Here is a 27,138-nt window from a genome sequence, read left to right as displayed (position 1 = left end):
ACTGACTCCATGGCATACCATCACCACCACCAATGTAATGGCTGGAGCTGTGTGCAATTCCTTGGCAGGGCCAGATCAAATGACTTTAAGGGCCTTATACAGCCCATGGGAGTCCTGGTGTGGCAATGTAGGATAAAGCTCTGGACTGCAAGGTCAGTTTGAACTGTCACATGGGCAGTTCAAACCCACCAGTCGCTCCTTGGAAACCTTACATAGGGTTGCTATGGTTCACAACTGACTCAAAGGTGCTATAACAACAAACGGCCTATGGGCCAGACGTTCCTCACCCCTACTGTATAGGGTTTCCAAGGAGCTGATGGTAGGCTTGAACTGTCAACCTTTCAGTTAGCAGCCTAGTGCTAATCCTACAGTGCCATACCACGACTCAAAGTGGTATGGAAAAAATAGTCAAGGAGGTAGAGAAGAAGTGGGAGGAAAACCAGGAGAGTGCAACAGGCAGAAACAAAATGCAGAAAGTGTTTCAAGTAAGAGGAAAGGATCATCACTGTCAAATGCTACTGACATCAAGTAAAATAAGTACTGAGAATTGACTCCTGGATTTAGCACTGCAGACTTCATTTGTCTCCTAGACAGAAATCGTTTTGACAGAATAATGTGAGATGAAAGCCTGAGTAGGGTGGCTTCAAAAGGAAATGGCAGGTCAGAAATTAAAGGCATTCATTGTAGATAACCCTTTCAAGAAGTTTCTTTCTGAAATGGGAAGGATATGTAGAGGAAGCAGGAGAGGAAACTGCGGTTGAGAGAATTATTTTTTCAAGAAGAAAAATTAGTAAATATGTAGGCTGTGGCAAAGACCCAGTTGAGATTTAGGAGGAAAGAAAGGAGAACTGATTTACCCGAAGTCCTTTACTGGTGAGTGAAAATGAGATTCAAGGTGTATGTGGGGAATCCACATATAAAGAGAGGTGGCATGTACATGGGCCCATAAACAGGTAGCTGGGTAGGTGCAGAAGGAGCTTTGTTTTTGCCCGACAGCTGCTTTTTCTCTGGGAAAACAATACTTCACTAAACTCCATGATAAGTTTACAGGAAGACTGCTATTCAGATGAGTGTTGCCTACCAGATAAAGGGAGTCCTGGTGTGGCACCACATGGTTGGTGGCTCAAATTCACCAGTGCTCCTTGGACACCCTGTACAGGATTGCAGTGAGTTGGCACCAACTCGACGGCACTTAACAATAACAACAAACCAGAGAAATAGGTATCTAGACCAAAATGCAAAGCATTATTACTATCTGCCTAGAATAAGGACCATACGTGGTTATGATTTTCGGATAGTTTTGTTTGGGGTGTGGGGTGTCACATTCCAAGTTGTATCTGTTTTCCTGGATTTACTTTTTTGGGAGGTTAAGTTTTTATTGTGAATTGTGTGATAGTTTACATTTTTGAGCTACTACACAAGGAGCTCTGGTAGCGTACTGGTTACGAGTCGGGATGCTAATTTCAAGGTCGGAAGTTTGAAACTACCAGCTGTTACGTGGGAGAAAGATGAGGCTTTCTGCTCCTGTAAAGATCTGCAGCCTCAGAAACCCTATACAGGGTCACTATGAGTCAGAAATGACTCCACGGTACTTAACAACAACCACCACACATCCATAAGTATAGGTCAAGTTCATCAAATTGTAGCGGATTACTCTTTTTGTCCTCTTCTTTCTTCTTCTAGTCAAGTTCTGATCATCCAACCATTGAAACCAGGTCAAGTGGGTACTATTTGCAAGTATGGGTGTTCTTGTGCATCTCCCCTCACTTTGTATCAGCTGGACGCTTCACTCTCTGCTCTAGTCCTCTGTGACCATGTCACTGTCTCTGGGCCCAGGAGTCCTCAGGACTTGCCATATTGCTGGCCAACCAGGTCTCAACCCAGGTTCACAGGAATCTATTGAACGTGATCGGACTTACATCAATGGATTTACTTTTTTAAAACTTTACACACTCATACACACATACATTCTCTCTCTCTCTCTATATATATATGCAACTTCCAACTTACATTATAGATTTTGTGTTACAAATTTTGTTTTCTAAATAGTTTGGAATCCAGAATGTATTTTCCAATACTAACAAAAGCAAGTAACTATTCTGTTTTTAAGCTGCAAATGGCAATTCAATCCACAAAAGTAGGTGGTTTTCCATACACAGAGTAGACAGGGATGGGCAACTTGGACACTAGCTACCCAAAAAAGGGGGGGTGGGCCTACAAAGGCAAGAAGTGACTGGCTTACAAGCTTTCAAGAGGGAACCTAGATCCAGAGGGTGTGGAGGAAGGTAGAATCTCCATTGAGTTGTATTCAATCCGCCTAGGCAGGGCTGATGAAAGGAAATGTGGATAGGTCTCTTGTATAATTGTTATCAGGACTGAATGTGAAGGTTGGAAATGTAAAGGTAGATGTTTTGTAGCAAAGAAGGGAGTGATTAACTTTTCAGTCTAGGAGCAGAGGTCCCTGGGACCATGAAGGGGGAAGAGCGGAGAGTGGGACCCTCCCCAGCGAAGCAGTGATGCCTCAGACGGAGGCAGAGACGATGACATGGAGAGATGGAGCAGCTGGGAACTTTAGACCTAGAGAGGGAGAGAGGCTGTGTGCTGATGACTGGGAGTGGGGGTGGCGGCAGGCTTGTAGGATGTACCCTTTGGTTGGTTGATGATGCATGGAGGGGATTGTAACCATGGCAATGAAACTATATATGATAGGATGAATGTAAAACTAATGTTCTCCCATGTAAACTATCACATAATTCACAATAAAACATTAGAAAAAAAAAAGTAGGTGGTTTTATTTACCAAATATATGAGTACAATAGTTCTAGTAAGAAATTTGATGTGAACTGGGCATTTGAAACAATGTACCTAAGAGAAAACACAGAAGAGTTTCAACTTAATTCATTTAGTAAACTCTGCGGAGTTACTGCTAGGTGCCGGGCATTGTGCCAGGAGCTGGGGGCCCCACAGCAAGTGAAACCCAGACACAATGCTGCTCACTTGTCACTAACAATCTAGTAGGAAAAAAGATAATCAAATAGTCACACAAATAAAAGCAAAATTGCCAGTGTAATAAGCCTTACGATGAGAGGGATATGGTCCTCTGAGAGAATGTAATAGTTGAATTTGATCCATTGAGGGAGCAAAGCAAAGGTGAGTAGGGTGAACCCCAGTAGTTACAAAGGAGAGTGATAAAGAGTACAACACACCTCTCCCCCAGAGTACCCTAAACAGCATTCATTGTTCCCTCCAAGGCCTCCCCCAGCTCTAACTAATGTAATAATGACCACAGCTGGGACAAAGGGTCCTGATGAGTCTGGCATAGTCTATGGTAGTGTTTCTAAAAATATGTATTTCCAGATAACCTTTTTCAGAACTCCAGGTTTCTACTGAATCAGACCCGCTAAGAATGAGGGCCAGATTCTGTGTGCAAATTCACAGGGACCACAGAAGCACACTAAAATTTTTAGTGAGAATTGCTCTTAAGAGGGTGGAAGTTTTGGAGTCTAAATAGTAATACTCAGGGTTGCAGGACAATCTCTAGTGGCAGCTGGAAAGAGAAGGACTATTTAGTGAAAATTCAGAGGTATACCTGTTGGGGCAAGGGACCTGAGTGGGGAAATATGGATGAAGGCAACGTGATAAGGGGACAGGGTCTTAAGGAGTCTGCTAGCAGCTGGGTTTCAAGTGGCAGTGTGGAGCCACTGGAGCAGCCTCGGAGAGCAGCAATTGAGAGCATCCACTTTGGAGTCAGGCTGTTTGGGTTTCAGTCCATACTCTGATCTGTGTGAACTTGGACAATAACCTCCTGTCACCTTAGTCCCTTCATCTGTAAACTAAGAATAACCACGTGAAATCTACCTCATGTGGCGTTTATTTAGTGTTGGGAGGATTCAGTAAGATAAAACCACACAGGCTAGCATTCATTATCAGCAGAGCCCTGTTTGACCTACCAGGTACTTCTATATTTGGTGTCTTTATTTTCAGAACAATCTTACAAGAAAGGTATTATTGTAATCCTCATATGTTCACCTTTTCTCTGAGCTCCAGAATCATGTATTTGATGACCAGATTAATACATGGAGTAACTGGGTGGCAGAAATAGTTCATGTGCTTGATTATAAATGGATGGCAGTTTGAGTTCACCCAGAGGCACCTAAGAAGACCTGGAAATATACTTCCAAAATCATTCACTAAGTAACCCATGGAGCAGCAGTTTTACTCTTGACACACATGAGGTTGCCATGAGTAGAAGCTGAGTTAACAGCAACTGTTTTTACTTATTTAATTCAGCATTTTCCCATGATTGCTTAACAGGCATCTGAAACTTAACAAGTTCAAAATAGGACGCTTGTTTCTCCTTACCCACATTCCCTAGGCTCTTCCGGAATAACTAGTTTAAATAAATAACATCGCTATCACATGGCACGATGCCAGAACCCTTGGAGTTGTCTTGATTTCTCTTTTCTTCATATTCCACATCCAATTCATTAGCAAGTCCTGTTGGCTCTACTTTCAAAACAGATCCTCAAAGTATCCACTTTTCACTGCTCTCACACAGCATGCTGTATCATGTCAGGTGCAAGTATGACTTTATAATTGTCTTTATTTAGAGATTATGTGTGGTTTAAGGAGACGTATACAAGTGTCGAGTTGACAAGGGGGTTGACTATGATAGTTAAGGGTTTGTGTCAATTTAGCTGGACCAGAATTCTCAGTGGCTTCGTAGATGAGATGTAATTATCTCCCAGATTAAAGATCTAATATAATGTAATCAACTCTATGATGAGATCAGCTATGAGCAGCCAATCAGTTGAAGGGAAGATTCCTTGGCAGTGTGGCCTCCTTCCAATAAACTGGACATTGCTTGCTTTCTGCTGGGTCTGAATCTTGCACCTGGCTTGTCCTCCAACCTCTGGTTCTTTGGACTTGAGCCAGTGGCCTGTTCTATTACCTGCCGATACTGGGAGGTGTTAGCAGCCTGCCTTCTTACCTGCTGGACCTGCCTGTCTGCTGACTGACCTGCCAATCTTGGTACATCAGTCGTGTAGCTACCATCTGACGAGTGGACTTGGGACTTTTGCACCTCTAAAACTGAGTGTACAACTGAGAAGTAGCCCTGGTGGTATAGTGGGTTACACACTGGACTGCTAACCTCAAGGTTAGCAGTTAGAATCCACCAGTTGCTCCATGGGAGAAAGATGAGGCTTTCTGCTCCCATAAATATTTACAACTTTGGAAACCTTATACAGTGTCACAATGAGTAAGAACAGACACCACAGCACCCAACCACCAACGACCACCACAGTGGCCATAATTTCTCATCTGGAAGTTCTAACAAATTTCTCTTAAACTACTCCAATAGCCTCTTAATTAGTTTTACTTCTTCCACTGTTGTTCCCTATAGTCATTTCTCCACACTGCAGTGAGTAATCTTTTAAAAATAAATCTGTTTTGGGGTGATGGAAAGTATATAAAATTGATTACGGTAATGCTGTACAACCATACTGTAATTATACTAAAAACCATTGAATTGCATACTTTAAGTATTAGCAATTCTAAACCTGCTATATAAGTATACTGGGACTGAACTAAATAAGTAAATGGATAGAATGAACATGTGCTCTTGATTGTCTAAAAGGCATCTGAAACTCAAGAGATTCTATCAGCTCTGTCTGATCTGGCTCCTAGCTACCTCTCCGACCTAGTTTCCTATATATAGAACTGCCTCCTACTTACTGTACTTCTGACCTTTTTGTATTTCAAGAAAACACCAAGTTCATACCCATCACAGGACCTTTATACTTACTTTCACTTGGAGCCTTACTCCCTTAGATTCTAGTGTGGCTCTTTCTCTTCCCATCATTCAATGTCCTAATCAAAGGTCACCTCTTCAGAGTCCTTCCTTGACCAGCCAGTCTAAAATCTATAGCCTTTCACCCTAGTCACTCTCTGATCCTCCATCAAGCTTTATCTTCCACCAGAGGATTTATTATTACCCCTTTGTTGTAGTTGTTGTTAGGTGCCATCGAGTCAGTACCGACTCATAGCGACCTTATGCACAGCAGAACGAAACACTGCCCGATCCTGGGCCAACCTCGCTATCGATGCTACACTTGAATCCATTGATGCTGTCACTTTACCAGTCCATCTTGCTGGGAGGCTTCCTCTTTTTCTCTGACCCTCCACCTTACCATACATGATATCCTTCTTCAGTAACTGGTCCCTCCTGACAATATGTCCAAAGTATGAGAGACTAAGTTTGGGCATCCTGGCCTCCAAGAAGCACTCTGGCTGCGCTTCTTACTACATTCTAATTCATTTGTTTTCTGTCTTTGCCATTGAAATGTTAACATGAATTAAGGAACTTACTTATACAGAGCTAAATCTAACCACCTCCTAAAATGGTGCCTGGCACATAACAGATGCTCTGCAAATACTTGCTGAATGAATGAATGATTTCTAAAGATGAAGTAATTAAGTATAAAGAGCTCATACATCAGGTAAGTGACAAGACCTATTTGATTAAGAGCACTTTCCATGGCACCAAGCTGCCTCAAAACTGGAATGGAGTTGGCATCAGTGAAGGATGGGGGTAAGAAATCTGCATCAGTGGCAGGAGAGGTCCTGAAGCTGTTTTTTAGAGAAAAAAGTCCTAGGCTGAGGCAGCTGTTCCGTATACGGCAGGGCTAGCACTCGAAGGGTATAGCTTGGGAGCTCACCTATATTTGGGAACTAATACAAAATTTAGGGTGGAGATTTATACTGAATCACTTCAGACCTTGAACTGAGTTCTCAGAGTACCTCAATTTTGGTATGTGTAAAATAACTGAAAATATGGAATTTGGGGATTATGACAAAATGATCTATACTGCCCTGCCTAAATCTCAGTCCTCTGGGGAGGTGGTCCTTTCTCTGGCTGCCAATTACTAACTGATCTCTGAATAAGAATATCAATTATACTCTTATATTTCTCTAGAACTCCAACACATGCATTGATCCTCCCCATCACCAAGCTCTTGGGTGTGCTGAAGTGAGATAGGGAAGTTTATTTCAACTCCACACTTGATATTCTACATTTTAGAGAGTCCAAATTTATCTCTGATTTCTACTACTGTAGCAATCAGAAGGAAACACTAATTTAGATGTGAAGTCCTACTATATACCTGCTGTAATCACATTTCATTATCTTTTGATGTTGAGTCCAATAATGAACTACATCATGCTGAGCTCTAACCTTTTATCAAATCTGAAATTCTATGAGTCTGAGTAATAAGAACAGTTTGTCTTTACAGCTACATATCAATCTTTCTAATATCTTCACTCTAAGCTCAAGAAGAGGTGAAATGCTTGTTTTTCTCTAAGGGCCAGATAACAGTTTGTTTAGTCTTTGCAGGCCATAGGATTTCTGTCACAACTATTCAGCTCTGCCTTTGTATTGAAAGAAGCCCTAGACAACATATCAACAATGGGCACAGACAATGAGGTAATCCAATAAAACTTTGTTTACAAAACCAGACTGTAGTTGACCAATCCTTATCCTAGTGTATGCCATGTGGTAGTTGGAAGCAATTTCAGACATTTCTGTCATCAATGGATGGCTGCAGACATCTCAGTAATACATCTGTGTTAGTCTCATTAGCATGCCATCAAAACAACATCCAATCAAAAGAGTGGCTTATAAGGGCGTCTGGCAGGCTAGTTCAATTCGGGGCATAGAGTTCAGCTCAGAAGTATATACCAACTGTTTTGGGGGACTCCAAAGAGGTTGTACCTTGATCTTCTCAAATAATACAGGACCAGCACTAGGGCTCATTATGAAGAAGCTTGCATGCATTTGCTCATTCTCAGATTGGTAAGGGCTGTCCTATGAGAATTTTGTTGGGAAACCTTATACCATCCATACTATAGTCTGATTTTGTTCCTTCAGACTTCTTTAATTTCCAAAACTTAAAGAACATTGAAAAGGAACATGATCTGAGTCCCCTGAGGATGCCAAAACTGTTGTTTTGATGTGATGTAAACTGAAGAACATAGAATTCTTTGGGGGAAGGGTCCAGAAAGAGAAACACCACCTTCAGAAGAGAACAGACCTAAGTGGAAGATATGTCAAGAAACAACAGCTTCATATTTTGATATTTTTGTTTAATAAGGTTTCTATGATTTTGTAACAATGTCTTTTGATTTGTCCTTGTGTACCTGAACACCACATCAATATCTGAGAGTGGTTCAGAGGTCTTTGCTTTATAATCCTGAATTTGGTCAAGATTTGATCTATCCATATCAGCAAGTCTAATTTTATTCCAAACTGATTCGAGAAATTTGATATGCCTTAGCTAAGTTTTAAGTAGCCTCAGACCTCATTCAGAGTCCTGTAGGACAAGCACTGGACTTCTAATCACAAAGCTGGTGGTTCAAACCCACCAGCTGCTCCTTGGAAACCCTATACAGGGTCGCTATGAATCAGAACTGACTTGATGGCACTTAACAACAACAACAAGGCCCATTTGGAGTTCTAGTGGGAATCATACAATTAGTACTGAGATGCTAATCACAAGGCCAGTGATTCAAACCCACCGGCTGCTCCTCAAAAACTCTTAACAGGGTCGCTATGAGTCAGAACAACAGCAGGGCTCATTCTGATAGAGGTGGGAAACTAAGTACTAAGGCTGTACCCTTCCATATTGACAACCTTATGGTTGTTCCTAGGCTAAAAGGTTGATCAGGAGGAAAGAAGCTGTGAAATTAATACACCTTTTCTCCTGATCTTCTAGCTTAGGAACAACCCTAGGGCTCACTTCACCTCAAAGTCCATTTCAGCCTGCAGTATACTTTTCTTGGATGGCTCATCAGACTATGATGATCAAATAAGTATCAGCTGCTCCTCAGTTTGGTCTAGGTAGAAGGCAGTGTGGTAACAACTTAAGGTCAAAGCATACAAAATGACTTAGGGTGAAAGCAAAAGAAATCATAGCAAGTAACTAGCCTTTGGGGGAATGAACAGAGGTCAAATGAAGTTAATAAAGCCGAAGTTTAAAATAAAGCTGAGTAACAAACCGAAACGGGGTTAAGTGTCAAACAGAGTAGTTAGCAGATGTGAACCCTACCTGTAACACTCCAAAACAGATTATGGAACAATGTTTGTTGTTTTTTTGCCTCTCCTGTGAAGCTTGTAAAGGTGTTTTTTTGTTTTTAATTGTAGTCAATGACAGGGTCCCTAACATGTGGTTATTTTAAGGAGCAGGTATAAATTCAACTGGTTTTAAGTTGTTGTTTGGTCTTAGGTGCTGTCAAGTTGGTTCTCACTCATAGTGAGCTGCATACAGTTTCCGAGGAGCAGCTGGCAAGTTTGAACGGTCAACCTGATGGTTCAGCCTGACCTTGCAATCCAGTGCTTATCCTACAGCACTACATCAGGTTTTACAGTTGTCCCTCCTAACCTTCCAGGAATACAGTCTAAGATCCCAGTGGATAATGAAAAATCACAGATAATACCCTATATATGCTATTTTTCCCTACAGACATAGGACAGGTATCCAGGGTGCACATGACAGACAGCAGTAGCCTGTCAGACATCAGCAAGGCACAATGTAGCCAATTATTCAACTGTGCTGTCTAGGCTTATGCCCAGTGGGGGAGGAGGAAGCAGGCTCTGGGATGGCGCAAAGTGAGATTTCATCATGCTACTCAGGACAGCACACAATTTAAGTACTGTCTGACCATGGGTAACAAACCACAGAAAGGAAAACCATAGATAAGGGGACTACTGTACCTTTGACGTCAGGAAACAGGACAATACGTCCTCCTATAAGGATAAACTATAAATGTGTCAAGTTCATTATAGTCATGGTTGACATTTTAGTTGGGATGCAAAACTGAATTACCTGGCACATAGCAATCACTCAATTAGTTTCAGTTGTACCGAATTTTCAATATATTTATTTAGTATCTACTATATGCCGACACCAGGACACAGAATCGCCACCACCACCATATGCCAGGCACTATGTTGGGGGCTGGGGCTGCAGTGATTAACACCACTACTCTTGTGAAGTCTTAAGGGGAATACAGACATTAATTATGTATTTATAAGACAAACGTTATTGTTGTTAAGTGCCATTGAGTCAGTTGTGACTCAATGGACTTGCTGGTAGGTTTGAACTGCCAATCTTGTGGTTACCAGTCCAGTACTTAGCCTACAGGGCCACACCAAGATGCCAGACAAACAGAACTACATTAATCAAGTATTTATACATGTGTGGAGTATTGTAAAAAGGTTTTTTAGGAGCTCATAAAAGGTTTACCCTAGTCTAGGTGATCAGGAATTTTCTCCACCATAAAGTGACATCTAAAGTTGAAATCTGAATGATGAGTTGGTGTTGGCTAGGTGAGGACGTAGGTGAAGAAGGTTCCAGGCAGAAAGAGCAGTATGTGCAAAGTCCTAGGTGAGAGTAATTATGGTCCATTTTAAGAAATGAACAAGCTCCAGCTGGGTGAAGTTTGTAGCAGGAGAGAACACCAGAAAATGAGGCTGTCTCAAAGTCCTCACAGGTCACTGTTAAAGAACTGGAGTTCCTTTCAGGGACAATGGCACACTCCTGGGTCCTAAGCAGGGAGCTGCTGTGATCAGACACAGCTTTTCAAAGATGATTGCCTGCAATGAAAAAGGCAGACTAGAGTGGGGGGCAAAAGAGAAGGCAAGAAAATCAGTAAGGAGCAACCAAGCTGAAAGAATGGTGTTTAGTGGCTTGGACTGGGTGTGGGAAAAAGTGGTTGGATTTGAAAAATTATTCTGGAAAAAAAAAATCAATAGTGACTTATTGGACTGTATACATTTATCAAAAACTCATCAAATTATATATACTGAGTTGGTGAATTTACTTGTGTATACATACACATTGTTGTTAAGTGCCGTTGAATCGGTTCAACTGAACTCTGTATAAGGTTTCCAAGGAGTGACTACTGAGTTTAAAAACCGAAAAAAATAGTGACTTAGTGATTGGGGGTGGTGGGGAGAAGCCAACAAAGATTCTCAAGTGTCGGGTTTCCGTGATGAAACTCTGAAGGAGAGATAAATGTGAGAGAAGGCTTAAATCCAGGCTTAAATACACTGAGTTCAAGATGTCTGTGAGACATCAAAATGGAATGTCAATCGGGCATTTGGGTAACTGGTTCTGGAATTCGGGAGAGGAGGGATGTGATTTAGAAATCAGATATGGAATCACTGTGAGTTCAGAGATGTGAACCCAAGAGTTCAGTGCTAGAGAAATATGTAATGGAGACCAAGAGGGAAACTAAGGAAAGAAGGAACTAAAGATTCATCACACAATGGAATTTAGGGTATATCAAAATATCCAGTCACTTTCAATCTAGAATCTAATCTAGCTATTGTTTTCCTTTTAAAGATTTACACCCTCGGAAACCCTGTACAGGGTCGCTATGGGTCGGACCCGACTCGATGGCACTTAACAACAACAACAACAACATGGAAAAGGCAAGTCCATTCTCACCCTTCACACAGACTGGCCTCCAAAGCCTCAGGCAGGTCTAAACACCTTAAGTAAGATAACACACTATAGCTGATTACAGAAATTCTAAAGAAAAATAAACTTATAAAGCAGCTGATTTCAAACAATAAATTATAAAGCAATGCTCTGCCTCTTGGAAGGCCTGGGGTTTGGCAAAATGTTAGTACTTTTGTCACAGTGGGAAAAATTTGTGGTGGGACCCACAAAAGGTGCAGGAAGGCACACAAAACATTTCAGTTAAAATCCAAATGCTTAGAACGGCGACCTTGGCAAGAAATCCTTATGTGAATGAATGTAAGAGAGGGGTTAACACTGAGAACAGCACATCAGAGTCGAGCTCTTGAAGAGACACAGCTTTGGGCCACATTATGTCAAGCTGTGATGTCCTTGAACATCAAGTCATTAAATGCGTATAAACACATGAATTCATGAGTAGTAAACACATTAACTGGTTTCCAAATGTCTGACTGAGACTCTCAGATCCACAGGGCAGGAAGTTTCATCCTTCTTTAATATGTGATTCGGTAGCACATCACAGATAATTCGGATAGCAAATTAAGCTCCCCGTTTCCCCTCTCATTAAAACTTAATACCAAGGCATTAGCATGGAAGAGATTTTTACAAAATGCAAAAATATTCCTCCACTAGAATAGTCTCCTCAGAGGACTGTAACCTACAAAGAGGGAGAAGGGAAGGAGGGCCTCCTGCTAACAGCTCCCTGCCTCATAGGCTGCATCATTGTTCAATCTACTCTGTTCAACGGAAACAGAAAGGTCTGTGTCCTCACTGTGTTACAAACTGATGAGAAAAATGTTGCTGTCCAATAAGAACCTGTGAGGATAACAAATAAGTTCAATGACGCACAAGGTTCTCTGCAGATTCTCAGGCCTAACCAGATTAGAAAGCGACACCCGGAGCTCGCTAAGAGTTTTCAACATTATTCACCTTTACTGCTCCTCTCTAACCAGAGAAATCTCATCAAGATGGGATAGTGAGCCATCATGTTAAGGAGGTGACCAATGCATTATCAATTAATAATTGGATTTAATTTATGTAAGATTCTAGTAATTAGTTCAATTTCTTACTAACCAGTTATGCAAATGCAATAATAGCTTTCTTTTTCACCTTTATTACCTTATTACCTACCCTTAATTCCCAGCAGAGGAATGACTAATTAAGAAGCAAAAAAAAAAAACAAAAAAAAAACAAGCAGTGGACAGAAGATCTGGAGAGAAGTAATTAAGTTTGTAGTTCGAATCTAGAAAGGTAATGACAAACAGGCAATGATAATACAGGGATATATAGACAATGCTAGGAATCACTGGTGTGGTGCTGTAAGATAAAGCACCTGACTACAAGGTCTGTTTGAACTGCAATGCTGGCAGTTCAAACCCATCAGCAGCTCCTCAGAAGCCCTACACAGGGTCGCTATGACTTGGAACTGACTTGACAGTACTTAGCAATAATAATGAATCACTAGACTGGAAACAGCAAGGTTGGCAGTTTGAACTCAAACCCACCAGACGCTCCTTATAAGTTCAGACCATATAACGAAAGGGTTGCTATGAGTTAGAACTGATTCAATGGTATACAACAACAACAGTGAATCAGAGTGTAACAACACAGTTTAGTTTACAAATATTAAGAAAGGCTTCCAGGACGAGGTGAAGCTAACTTTTGAAAAAGAATTAGAAGAAAGGAGATTAAGGGAAAGTACAAAGGGGCTACACTTTAATCAGAAGCTGCATATGCAAACAGCTACTTGGGGAACCGTCAACAATTCAAGTCATTCTCAAAGTTGGTGCCCAGTAAGGAGAGTGGAGTCCTGGTTTAGTGCTGTGGGTTAATGAGCTGGACTTCAAGGTCAGTTTGAGCCACAAGGTTGACAGTTCAAGCTCACCAATCACTCTTCAGAGACCCTATACAGGGTGACTATGAGTGAGAAACAAATTGATGGCACTTAACAACAACATAGATGTCAACTAGGGTCAGCTCACAAATGGTCAAAATGAAGATTTTTGAACTTATCCTGTAGATTTGTAGTGCTACTAGCCACATGTGGCTGTTCAAATTAAAATGAACGAAAATTAGATAAAATTTTAAAATTCAGTTCCTCTGTTATGTATGGCTAACAGTACCATACCAGACAGCATTTTCATGCTATTGGACAGTTCTGCTGTAGATAAGAACAGCCACTGAAAAATATTAATCAAGAGAAAACAATCAGATCTGCATTTCAGAAGAACCCCTTTGATTGCAAAGGCAAGAATGGGCTAGGGGCAAGATGGGGAATTGATTGGATGTTTCCTAATCAGATTCATGAAAAAGGCAAAACCTTGTACTACAGCACTGGTTCATTTTAAAAGTCTGCTTTCCTAGTTAAATACACTAAAGCACTTTAAGAGTTTGATATTAAATGGAATAAACTATACGGTTAAGTATTGTAGGTCTAAGCATAAGTGCAATAGGATACAGTCCTGGACCTAAAGGTCGGTTTGAACCATGAGGTCGGTGGTTCAAACTCACCAGCGACTCCTTGGAAACCCTACACAGGGTGGCTGTGAGTTGGAGTTGACTTGACGACACTTAACAACAAGAAGCATGATCAACCATAGGCATGATCAACTATAGGAAGTACAGCCAGAGTGCTCCTTAGAGGCCAAGATGGCTAAGCTCCGTCTCTCATACTTTGCACATATTGTCAGGAGGGAACAGTCGCAGGAGAAGGATGTCATGCTGGGTAAGGTGGAGGGTCAGAGAAAAAGAGGAAGACCACTACCGAGATGGATCCGTCAGGTGGCATCATTGATGGCGTCAAGTGTGGCAGCGGTAGTGAGGCTGGCCCAGGATCGGACATTGTTTCGTTCTGCTGTGCATGGGGTCACTATGAGTCGGTTCTGACTCCATGGCACCTGACAACAACAACAGGAGTTTCATTTACGTGTGCAAGGTTGTGGCACACAACCATTATTTGCTAGCACTGTGTCTGTTTATTAGGACATGAGGCCAAGAGGATTTGAAGTTAAAAGCCTCCCAGCACAGGTAAAAATATGTTTCTAAAGGTGTGTGTCTATCAGAGAGAATTTGTGTCTGTGAGAGAGGGAGTATGCTGTGTGTGTGTGTGTGTGTGGTGGGGGAGGATGTAGAAAAAAGAGACTGAGTGTGTTATATGAATGGTGGCGGTGGATGCTCTTTGCTAGTGTAAATTGGAGGAAGCTAGAAGAACCTGGATGATCAGAATTCACGCTATGCGCAGTCCCACATGTTATCTCTAGTTCAACAATACCTCATTACCTTCTTGCCCAAATCCTTCTCATGTGCTTTGATAAAAGATACTTTAACTCAAGCCAGGAAAAAAGTTGAAAAAGCATGCACCTCTCTTCCTCAGCTCCCACATCCAAACTCTACAGAGCCTGTCTTCACTTCTAGCATCCCACTGGGATCTCAATCTGAACATGACAGCATTGAACTCGTAGTCTTTCTCCCCAAACCTGTTCCTTCTTCCCTGGTGCTCTGCTGACAGTCCATGATGGATGGGATTCCTGCTTACCTTCAGGACCTCAAACCTCAGTCTGATGAGAGGAGGACACCAGCTCGTAATTATGATGCTTCTGTCAGCTTCAATTTTTCAAAGCTAAGGTTTTGTAAGTAAGGACTTGGAAATACTCAAGTTTTCTGTTTGCACTAACTTGAATTAGAACTGGCACCAGCTTTACCTTAAATGCTTGAATGAAAATGAAATTTAATCCCAACCCAGAAGCAGCTGAAAACTGGCAGTCTGCCCAGGCTTTAAGATGGACTCTGGAAATCTGCCAGCACTGAGGACCCTGCCGTTCCATAGGATTATGTGTTAATTTTCAATTTACTCTGCTTTGCTGTCTTTCAAAAAAGGAGAGAAAAAAAAAATTCCTGTGTTGACTTGGAAAGATCTTCATAAAGAATTCACACAAACTAGTTGTTTCATGACCATGCTGACAGTTTCATTAATTCTTGCTTTTAAACAAACTCAATTTTTCTCATTTCATGGCAAGGATAAGAATCAGTGGACTGAGTACAAGTACAGTTTCTGGTCTGATCAGATACTCCATTTTGCCTCCTTTCTCAGTTTCCCAACATGGCTGTTGTTCTTAGTCTGAGAAAAGAGCAGGTTATGGTTCTTATCATTCTACTGTTCTCTGTTGACAGCAAGAGAAACTCTTTCTCTTGGCATCCAGTCAGAAAGTCATTTTAATACTATTGTAAAGCAGCTCATCTCTTAACTCAGCCATATTTCCACGGCTCAGAAACATTACCGACACTGAGGCATTGTCTGGCCTTTAAAGACGGACTTTACTTCGTTCAACATATGTATCAGAGTAAAAAAGTTCAAACTGATAAAAGCTTGCCCTTACTTGAGATATTCAGTGAATACTCAGAATTGGTGGTTCTAATATTTACCTGTTATTATGTCCCAACACAGTCCACCTTTATATACTGAATAAAAACTAGCAAGATTATAAGAGGAGGGCTTCTAAACCTTTATGGAAAAATGAAATGGATTTTTTTCCCCCACAAACTTTCTGGAGCCCTCTTATATAATCCTTGAGATAAATGAAAATGTGGTGGCAGAGGTAAGACAGGTTCTCCTGAAATAAATCTACGCAAGCAAAGGTACAATGCAATATATGTGAACTAACACAAATCCATGGAGCCCTGGTGTGGCACCAGAGGATAAACACTCAGCCTCAAGGTCAGTTTGAACCCCAAGGTTGGTAGTTCAAACTCACCAGTTGCTCCTCGGAAATCCTATACAGGGTCACTATGAGTCAGGATTAACTTGACAGCACTTTGCAACAACAAAAACAACACATATCCATATAAATATATATATGTATGTGTATGTATTTTTTTTTTTAGGACTCACTTGAAATAGAAGCCTAAAGCCATGTCTTTTTAACACCTCTAACGTCTCTGAGAAACAGCAGGTACCTTCTTTTAGTGAACTGGCGTCCAAATACATTCAAGTGTGTTATTTGAAAAAAGGCCACCAAACAGAAATACTATGGGTGGGTAACATGATCCAAGCTGGACCAAACAGAACTTTCATTGGCAGTTTTCAAATTGAAATTAAGAAGGACAACCTTTCTAGGGTGGTGAGGTTATGAAATTGAAAGCGGAGGTCATAGTCACATTCCCAGCTGTATGAAAAAGCTGGTTGTGTAAGGGGAATAAATTGTAGGCAGGAGGTAGTAGGCGAGAGGAGAGAGAAAGAGGCAGAAAGAGAGACAGGAATGAATCAGAACGTCCGTGTTCTGGTCATTCCTGAGGCTCAGTCACTCACAATCCAGCTTACTCAATTTGGTTTTGAGAACAAAAAAAATTCTTTCTTTTTTTCCTTAAGCTAATTTAAAACTGAGTTCCTGTCACTTAAAGCCAAGAGTTCTGGCAGAAACTGATACTAGAAGTGGGGTGTGTCACTAAGAGAAACTAGCTGAGTCAAGTTGAGGTATGGATGGTAGCAATACTCTCTCCAGCCTACGGTGGAAACACATCAATCTTTGCAATATGATCACAAGCAAAGCCTCTGCGTAAACTATAATCTTTAGGATTTGGGGACTTGGATGTTGCACTTATTATGGTTGGCGTTTCAGGCACCTTGACTGAAAAATATCAAAATAACAATGTATTGGTGATTTTCTGAAGTCTTAACTATGATGTTGCAAGGTTATCTGAAAGTCAGTACAGAACAAGGCAAATAGTTTTATTAAAAAAGCCCCTTATCCAATTGTCTCAAACCACCAACATGAGATAATTAGGGTTAATGTGCTGGGCTGCAAGCTTGGTTTGAACCACAAAGTAGGCGACTCAAGCTCACCAGCTGCTCTTTGGAAACCCCATACAGGGTCATATGAGTCAGAACTGACTCGACGACACTTAACAACAATTGTTCCAGAAACTTCAAACATGAATCTCCTATCTTTGGCTGGAGTAGAGTAGGGGCAGTTGCCCAGTTATGTAGATCTGGGGTTCTAAGAGCTTCTCATTTAGACTGTCAGCCTTTCTAGTATCCTCATTATGAGTCTTCTAATTCTGGAGCCTTCCTGGGATTGCCTCTCTTCTGGGCTTCTCTCATTGCCACCTTAGGTTTTTAAAGCCGTCCCTGTTCTATTAAAATCAGTTACCACTAATCCATCTGTTTTGACACTTTAAAATTTTTGTTGCTATCATCTCTTCTTCCCTTTTTCTTTGTCTTTATGGGTTACCCTTTTTATGAAAAAAATCCCTTGACAGTCATTTTAGTGGTGTTTCAGAAGGGAACATACACAAATGTGACTAACATGCCATGTTACTGGCTAGTTCCCCCCTCTCACAGCCACAGCTTCTCTTAAATGAGAGATTTCCCTAATTGCTAATTATCCTATTTTCACATGACTTCTGGTGTGGCGCTGTGACTAATGCATCAGATTGCAAAGTCCTTTGAACTGCAAGGTCAGTGGTTTAAGCTCACCAGCTGCTCCTTGGAAACCCTATATAGAGTTGCTATAGGTTGGAATTGACTCGACGGCACTTAACAACAACATCCTGGTGTGGTGCTATCGGTTAATGCGCTGGACTGCAAAGTCAGTTTGAATCTCAGTTGGTGGTTCAAGCTCACTAACTGCTCCTCGGATCCCTATACAGGGTCGTTATGGGTCAGAACTAACTCAACAGTGCTTAAGAACAACAGCACCCTCTTAGCTGTAAGATCAGCACTGGGCTGTGAACCACGAGGTCCATGGTTCAAGTCCACCAGCTGCCCCTTGGAAACCTTAAACAGGGTCGCTGTGAGTTGGAACCGACTTGACAGCACTTAACAACAACATCCTCTTATACTGGGTGTGTGAGTAATTAAATTTCGTCATTTGGTCCATAGATTAACGAATCACAGAAAGACATACCTAGACTTGAGCTGAACAAAGGGACTTAACCCAGATATCCAGGACTCAGTGTTAACTACAGGAAGTGGACAAAACTCCCAAGAAAGATGCAAGTGCATGTGTAGTTGCATTATATGACAGTGGAAAATTCTGCAAGTGGGGGTGTGTGTGGGCAAGTGTATATGCACACACTTTTGCACACAGTTGTGTATGAGTAGTAAAGAGGTGGTCTGCTAAAGATTGCTATTATTTTCTTTTTCCTGGGATTTTTCCTTTTCTAGGCAGCATAACCTTCCCTTTGGGGAAATGTTTCTCCCTCTGCTCTGATGATACAGGCCTACAGGGCATGGCCAATCATACATACAGGGATGGGCAGCGATACGGTTCTGAACAATCAGACTCCTGCCTTGGATTTTTTCCTTGAAGCCTAGGGAGAAAAGAAAGGTACAGCCCCTGGAGTGGCAGAGCTGTGAGATGTGTGTCTGAAGCCACTGGCAGTATTCAGAAATAGCTGTTCCACAGGAGAAGGGAGTCACGATGGCTCTCTGAGAGGCGAAGCCAAGGGATGGAATGGAACACCATCCTGGTAGTGCTTAAGTTGCTTCTCAGATCCTTGTACACCCCTGCCCTTCCCTGTCTGCATCTGACTTTGTCCTTGTGGATTTGAGCCTTTCACACTTTTAATAACATGAAATTAAAGGAGTTGTAACTGATGTATCAACCAAATGCACAAAGCAAAAAGAGTTTCCTATTTAAGGTTTTTATTATTGCCGTTTAAAATTCTCATAGAATTGTAAAAGTATAGGGATTCACAAATAATTAAAGCTAAAACTTCATAAGGTATTTTAAAAATCCAAAATATTAGCCTTGTTTTTTACTTCATATGGTTCTTACCCCATAGTCTTTGTAACTCCCATGAAACAACTGTTTCTAATGGGTCTGGGTAAGAAAGGGGGAAGCAGAGACTGATGGGATAATAAATTCAGTTGTGAGAGATTGTTAACAGAGTTCACTAAGATTGTAAAAACTTGGAACTCTAAAATAGGTTGAAAACGACCCATCTCAGAAGTAGGAGGAGGGGATCTCACAACTGTCTAGAAGAGAGCTATGAGGGGAGCACATTCTTTGGACCCTGAGATTACTGAATATTGAACCTCTTTGACCCAAGAGACAGAGCTGTGACACCAGAGAAGTGGAAGCAACAGAGCCAAGAGTCAGAGCACAGGCCAGAGCAGCGGGCTTCCTGGCCCATGGAGCAGGCAGAGCTGAATACATGCAGACAGGAGGCTCACTTGTGGAGCGCGGTGCCTCTAGGCACTTAAATGTGGGGAACTAGATGCGCTGACCCATGAAGCTAGAGCCGAGTGCCTTCGGGCTGAAGTTCATAGTGGAGTGGAGTGCTTTAGACATTGATCAGCAGCCTGAAAATTGCTTGGTGACATTGCTAGAGCAGGGCGGACATCAAGGACCAGAGAGAGGCCTGCCTGTAGGCATGGCTGGGAAGAGGCTGTCCTGATAGAAAAAACTATGCCCTAAGCATTTCTAATTCTGTAGTGTAACCTGTTCGTTGTTGCTGTTGTTCTTGGGTGCCATCAAGTCGGTACTGACTCATAGCGACCTTATGCACGGCAGAACGAAACACTGCCCAATACTGGGCCAACCTCACTACTGTTCCCATGCTTCAGTCCATTGACGCTACCACTTGGCCAATCCATCTCATTGGGGGTCTTCCTCTTTTCCTCTGACCCTCCACCTTACCAAACATGACATCCTTCTCCAGTGACTGGTCCCTCCTGATAATATGTCCAAAGTATGAGAGACGAAGTTTGGCCATCCTGCCCTCCAAGGAGCACTCTGGCTGCACTTCTTCCAAAATGGATCTATTGGTTCTTTTGGCAACCCGTGGCACTTCAATATTCTCCTCCAAAACCATAACTCAAAGGCATCAATTCTTCTACGGACTTCCTTATTCACTGTTTACTTATGTAATCTGTTTACTTCTCTAATAAACTCCATAACTGCGAGTCTGGTGTCCGAGTTCTGTGTGGCTATTACAATGAATTATGAAACCCAGCTGAATAGAATACTATGGGAGGAATGGGTTTGGTGCCATTTGTACATTTTCCATAAGGGTCTGAATATAAGGTATGACTTAAATAGTACAAAGTACAGAGTAAAAAGTACAATTCATATAAGGTGACTTCAAATTGTTTGGGGAAACATTCAAATATCTTTTAATTCCATTTTCCAATTTTGAAGATCTCTTGTATTCTGAATTTTGGGAAGAAGAGAGATAGATGCAAGTCTAGGAGGAAATTATATGGAGGAGCAATGGGGGGGTGTTAAAACTCTTAAAATTCAGTTAAGTTTGTTTTTAAATGTTCTGTTCTAATGATTTTCAAGGAAAGCAAGCTCCAAGGCAGTATTTAAGGCTAGGGCAAAATTTCTTTTCAAGTATAGAAATATTAATGTAGGACTTAAAAAGGTTATATTATAAAGGAAAATCTGTAGAGTAGCATCTCTCTGCAACATAATTCATAGCATTATACAATGATTAGCATCTTTATCATTCATAAGGTTTTTTTTTTATAAAGAACAGGATTTCCTTACAGTTGAGATTATCTTTTTTCCCAATTATCTTTTATTTAAACAAATAAGACTAATATTTTAATCACTGTGTTTATTACTATTTTTATACACATTGCCTACTCAAAACGTAGAAACTGTATCTCTTCATTTTTCTTTGCATTTTAATTACTGTGCATGCTTACTCTTGTCTGATTGTGACTTATATCTTATGCTGCACTCTAAAACAGACCTCTTTTTTCTGCAGAGGGGTTTATTCCCTTCAGCATTTCTTGCCTCAAGAGAGTAAAGCTCTGTGATGATGTGTTGGCCCCTGGCTTTCATCAGACACTGAAGAGACAGGTCTGAAAACATTCAGAGGAGGGAAGAAAAACTGGTAAGTCCTTGAGAAAGTGAACAGAACACTGTCTGGTAATTTATACCACTTGGTAACTTGGGCCATGAAGAACCCATCAAGAAGTCTCTGAATTGTGCAATCAGTGTCCACATACTATGTCATAATTTCATACCAAATATAAATGAAATATAAAATCCTAAGGACTATATTGTTAGGGTCTAGATGTCTTATTCCCACATAACTATTCTTTTAGGTTAGTTGCAGAGTTCAACCTTCCCTTGTGGTGTGCTAAGGGTTGTGGCTGCCTTTGGTCAGCTGGCCAGCACCTAGAGAGTCAAAGATAACCACCTGTAGGATTGACTAACTCAACCCAGAATAAGGTATTAGTTGAAATCCCAAATTGAAAAAGAAATCTAAACTCAGGCTGTACTATATATATGAAGAAGCTTTCAAAATTGGCAGATATCATTTTGTGACTATCAGTTGCAGTTGGCCACACTTACAATCAAGCCTGGGGCTTAAATATAGCCACATTAAGTCTAGAAGTTGGTCCTTCTACAGAGGTGGCTGTGGTTATTATTGTGTTGGAGCAATTCCTCCAAGGAAATAAGACCTTGTCCACAAAGCCCACTCCCACTAATAGCCTCAAGAAGCTACATTCAGCCATGGTCACAGACCTCACAGTTTTGTCCAAAAGTAACTTGTCTGTTCCCCAGCTAGAAGAGTCCTAACAAAGTTGCAGGCAAAACTCTTCCCTGGTCAGGGTCTTGAGTCTTCATTTGGATAATGGTGTATTATTTGGGCACTCTGACTTATCAAGCCCTTTAGTCCTCTATTCCAGGGGAGCCCTACAGTTAACTCCTTAGCTTCTTTGTAAAGTTGTTTCCCAAAACTGCTTGATAATAAGAATCATCTGGAATACTTGTTTAAAAAAATATAGCTTCTCAGGATCCTCTCTTTGGCAATTCTGATTCATAGCGTCTGATACAGTCCCAGAAATTTATATTTTTTACAAGTGACCCAGGTGACTCTGCTCATCAGCAAGTTTGCGTTAGGAGTTTTAGTCACTGGGAACAAGAATTGTTGGCTTTAAAGATTACATATTGCATACTAACACATATATAGTATGTCAAAGTGCTATTTAAGCAAGCCACATTTCTATAACTGAATGAATCCAAAGCCTTCAGTGCGTATGGCACAAAGTGGGTTTCTTCAGGAAGGAGCTGGGTTGGAATCTCTTTGTTTTTGTCCTTTTACAGTGATAACTATTTGAATGGTTGTGCCCTAGAGCGAGTTTCTGTTCTGCTCTGGTCCTGGAACAGCTTAATCAAATAGAAAATAAGCCATTTTAAATAATTCTTTTAACTCCTGCCTAAGAGAATTCTGGAGAAGAGTAAATTAAGTAAAGGAATACACAATTCTAATTCCTTGAAGGACCCTAAAGGAAACTCCTTAGTTAAATAAGAGAGGGATGCAGTCTTTTAAACTTACATGTTTATAATCATATCCAGAATGATTCAGGATAATCTTTTAAAAGGGATTAATTCAATTTATACAGTCTAATCAGAAAGTAGAAACGATCTTTGACACTCAAAGAACTCAAATGCAAAACTGTTGAAACTCATGATTGTCAAGATATTCTTTCTTTTTTCTTTAAGCCTCAAACATGTCTAATCTGCTTTGACACTATGTTTACTGCTTGCCACAAATGAAGTTTTCACCTCAGGCATCACTCAACAGCAGTTGTTATATTTACAAGTCACCAGAAAAAGAAGACAAAAAGTAGAAAATAATGTAAGTCAGTCAAAAGAGGAGGAGGCAAGCCAGCCCTTTCTGCCCTGTGGAAGGTTCTGCTCCCAGGGCCTCTGTTCTGCTGGGAATGTTGCATAGCACTAGCAGAAGCCTGAAGTCAACTCTGAGCAGCCAATAAGGCACAGACATACATACCTCTTGGTGGGAGTGGGCACTCCAGAGGACATGTGGCTAACCATGTTGTCATTCATATTAGTCAGAGGTCGAGGAGGACTGGAAGAAAAGACATTGACACTGCATTAATAATTACCAACACAACTAGGGGAACAAATAAATGAAAGGGTGATAAGGGCATAGAGCCCACTATCATTTCTGATAAGCACAGAGAGACCCATGGGAGTGAGGGTAGAAATCAATACTTCAAGCCTAAGTAAATTCAACAATAGCAGGGTGTTCTCTCAAAGCCAGAGGACCGTGGAGCCCATGCTGTTCCAGGAGAAATACTGGATTCCAAACAGTGCTGTAGGCTAAAACTCAGTGACTTTTGCTTTGTGGTTTCAGCACATAAGAATCTGAGTTCTACCAGTTAATTTCTCTAGTGTGCAGACACAGGTTGTGAAGGTGCCTGGAGTTTGTGTTATATGGCAAATGTCACAAGATCAAGGTGTGCTTCTGAGATTTGGTTAGAGCTCTTTGCCTTGCCTCAGATTCAGTTGGCATACTTTCCAATAAACCAATCAGTTAAATACCAAATTCAAACATAAGACATAGGAATAAACTTTTATTACTCCTTTCCAGAATCAGGAGAATGAATTTACATAAATAGAAAACGGGAGTACTGGTGTGGCGCTGTGGGCTAATGCACTGGACTACAAAGTCAGTTTGAACCACAAAGTTGGTGGTTCAAGCTCACCAGCTGCTCCTCGGAAACCCTATACAGGGTCACTGTGGGTCGGAACTGACTCAACAGCACAACAATTAGAAGGATGTCTTTTATAATCTAATCCAGATATAAATGTGAAAGTAAGTATTTTTTGCAACACATCTTCAGCTGCTGCCTTTCTGGATTTGTGTTTCTACTTCTGAGTCCAGAATGCACGCAATAAATTTACCAAAAGGAATCCACCATTTTGCCTTTCATCCCTTCTTCAATCCCACGTCTTTCCCACTTTGGTTGAGTTACAGAGGGTGTCTACCCTACATTTGGAACCACAAGATTTTTTTTTTTAATATTCTCTTTGGGAAATCTCTCACTTTCTTCCTTAAAGTACTTCCTTAAAATAAGTACTTTTAAAAAAGAAGTACTTTTCAGAGAAATATGTTCATTAAAAAGTTTTTTAAAAAAGAGCAAAAACGTCATCTCATAATTGGGTGCTCAAAAACTGCTTCCTGGTTTCTTATGTTTAAAAGCTGACTTAATTATGAACAATGTTTGATACAGTTATATTTAGTAATTCTTGGTGGATATTAAGGGATCATATATTTTATGTTTTTCATCCAAATAAATGATCAAGGGGCAATGCTCCCTGGAGAGGAAAGGAACCTAGAGGAAAACTTAACAAGAAATGGATCTATCATCTTTCTGTAAATTCTCTCTCTCTCTCTTTCTCTCTCTCTCTCTCTCACACACACACACACAATGTATAGACATAGCTACTTTTTTTTTTTTTTTTAAAGCAATTTCATTTCTTGGCTGTGAAATTTTTCTAATGATTTTCCATCTGATAAAGAGGATCAAAGATGAAAAGTAATGTGCATGGAAAATATTTGGGTCTTTTCTTTTCTTTCTTTGTTATTTATTTTTTATTGAAGCATATGTTGTTGTTGTGAAGTGCCATTGAGTCAGTTCCAACCCATAGCTACCCTGTATAGTAGGGTTTCCAAGGAGCAGCTGGAGAACTTGAACTGCCAACCTTGCAGTTCAAACAACTTTGCAGTCTGGCGCATTAACCCACAGCGCCACACCAGGACTCCACTGAAGCATATAGGATGCTTTATTTTGAGTTATGCGATAGTTTACATGGGAGAACATATCAATTCCTGGCTATGGTTATAATCCCCTCCATGTATCATCCACCAACCACAGGGTATACCATGCAAGCCTGCTCCCAGTCATCAGCACAAAAGAACCTCTCCCTCTCTGGGTCCAAAGTCCCCAAACGCTCCATCTCTCCACGTCGTCCTCTCTGCCTCCATCTCTGGCATCACTGCTTCTCTGGGTAGGGTTCCGTTCTCCACTCTTCTCTCCTAATAGTCTCAGAGACCTCCGCCCCTAGACTGCAAAGTTAATCCCATCCCTCCCTTTGCTACAAAACGTGGACCTTTACATTTCCAGCCCTTAGAATCAGTCCTGATAACAATTATTCACCATTGTATCACAAGAGACCTAGCTGCAACTCCTTTCCTTGGCCCCGCTGAGACAGATTGGATACTACTCAGTGGAGATTTTACCTTGTTCCACGCCCTCTGGATCTAGGTTCCCTCTTGAAAGCTGGTAAGCCAGTCACTTCTTGCCTCTGTAGCCCCTCCATTCTGGGTAGCCAATGTCCAAGTTGCCCTTCCCTGTCCTCTCCATGTGTGGAGGGATGGAATGAATGATTCTTGCTATGAAGATTTGTTCCCTCTTTTGAGCTACTGCGTCCATAGGTGCAGGTCAAGTTCATCAAATTGTATTAGATTATTCTTTTTTCCCTCTTCTTTCTTCTTCTGTTTGAGCTCTGATCATCCAGCCATTGAAGCCAGGTCAAGTGGGTATTATCTGCAAGTGTGGGTGTACTTATGCATGTGCCCTCTCTTCTTATCATCTGGACGCTTCACTCTCCACTCTAGTCCTCTGTGGCTATGTCACTGACTCTAGGCCCAAGAGTCCCCAGGTCTTGCCACACTGCTGGCCAGCCAGGTCTCCAGCCAGGTTCACAGGAGTCTTATCAGGTTTACAGAAGTCTATTGTACATTGTAGGTCTTAACTCACAGCATCATTGCTGTTTTTCCCTCACTTCCCCTTATTGGTGACAAATGTGGTCACCAATCAGAGCGTGTCTTCCCATTGGGTCTTGGTCTTGGAAGCGGGTTTGCACTGAGGGGACCCGACCACTTGCCTTGATGTCTCCTGGGAGAGCCACTTGTTGGTTTTTGTAGTAATCAGTTGATCTGCCTGTATTGTTTTGTATTTTTCCTGTCAGTTCTTCTTTCAAGAAGTATCTTCAGTTCTTCTGGCCACTCCAGGCTGGTCTGCTTGTCCTTTCAAGTGGAAATTTACCCTCAGAAGATTCTGGATGTTGTTCAGGATTCCACCTATGGTCTTGTGTATTGCAGAGCCTCCACAGGAAGCCTCCTTCACTGGGCATGTTGTAGCCCCATTTTTGGTATTCCAATCAGTTATTGGCAGAAGACAGACTTACAAGCTTTCTATGGTGATATTTCTGCCTATTCCTTTCTCTCCCCGTCCAGTGTCTATTTTATAGTGATATGCCAGGGAAACCAAGATTCAAAAGACAGCCAAGTATCTTTACATTGTTTCCCCCCTTTTCCCCATTCCAACCATGTCTCAATCTCTGTATCCCGGAGCCCTGTTGTTCCAGGGTTGTGGATATATCATTATTTGCTTCTGTCCCACTTCAACTTCACATTCATCCTATCGTATTACATTTCATTGCAAAGATTACAATTCCCCTCCATGCATCATCAAATAAACAAAGGATACACCCCACATGCCTGCCCCACTGGCTGTCAGCAAACAGTTCCTCTTGCTCCCTGAGTCCCGTGTCCCCAGCCACTCCATTTGTCCATGCCAACATCTCTGTCTCCATGCCTGGCTTCACTGTCTTTCTGGGTAGGGTCACACTTTCCTCTCTTCAAGCTTGATGGTCCCAGGGACCTCTGCTCCTGGGCTGCAAAATCAATCAATTTCCTTTTGTTGAGAAAAAAAAAATCTGCCTCTACATGCCCGACCCTCACAATTAGTCCTGGCATCAGGTATTCACTGTTGTACCACAAGAGTCTTATCCCCATTTCCTTTCGTCAGCCCAGTCCCAACAGATTG

General features: G+C 41.4%; 1 protein-coding gene across 1 annotated transcript in view; it reads right to left on the bottom strand.

Moving 5' to 3' along the window:
* DTNB (dystrobrevin, beta) overlaps window positions 1-27,138 on the bottom strand; it is a 392,167-nt gene that overhangs the window by 127,252 nt on the left and 237,777 nt on the right. The window contains exon 9 of the mRNA XM_006835297.1: window positions 23,292-23,369. Within this exon, the coding sequence (XP_006835360.1) occupies window positions 23,292-23,369 (78 nt within the window). The remainder of the gene's footprint in view (window positions 1-23,291; window positions 23,370-27,138) is intronic.

Source organism: Chrysochloris asiatica, unplaced genomic scaffold, assembly GCF_000296735.1.
Source record: "Chrysochloris asiatica unplaced genomic scaffold, ChrAsi1.0 scaffold00016, whole genome shotgun sequence".
Lineage (NCBI taxonomy): Eukaryota > Metazoa > Chordata > Mammalia > Afrosoricida > Chrysochloridae > Chrysochloris > Chrysochloris asiatica.
Note: the sequence above shows the minus strand (reverse complement) of the source record. Positions and strands in the feature narration are given on the sequence as shown.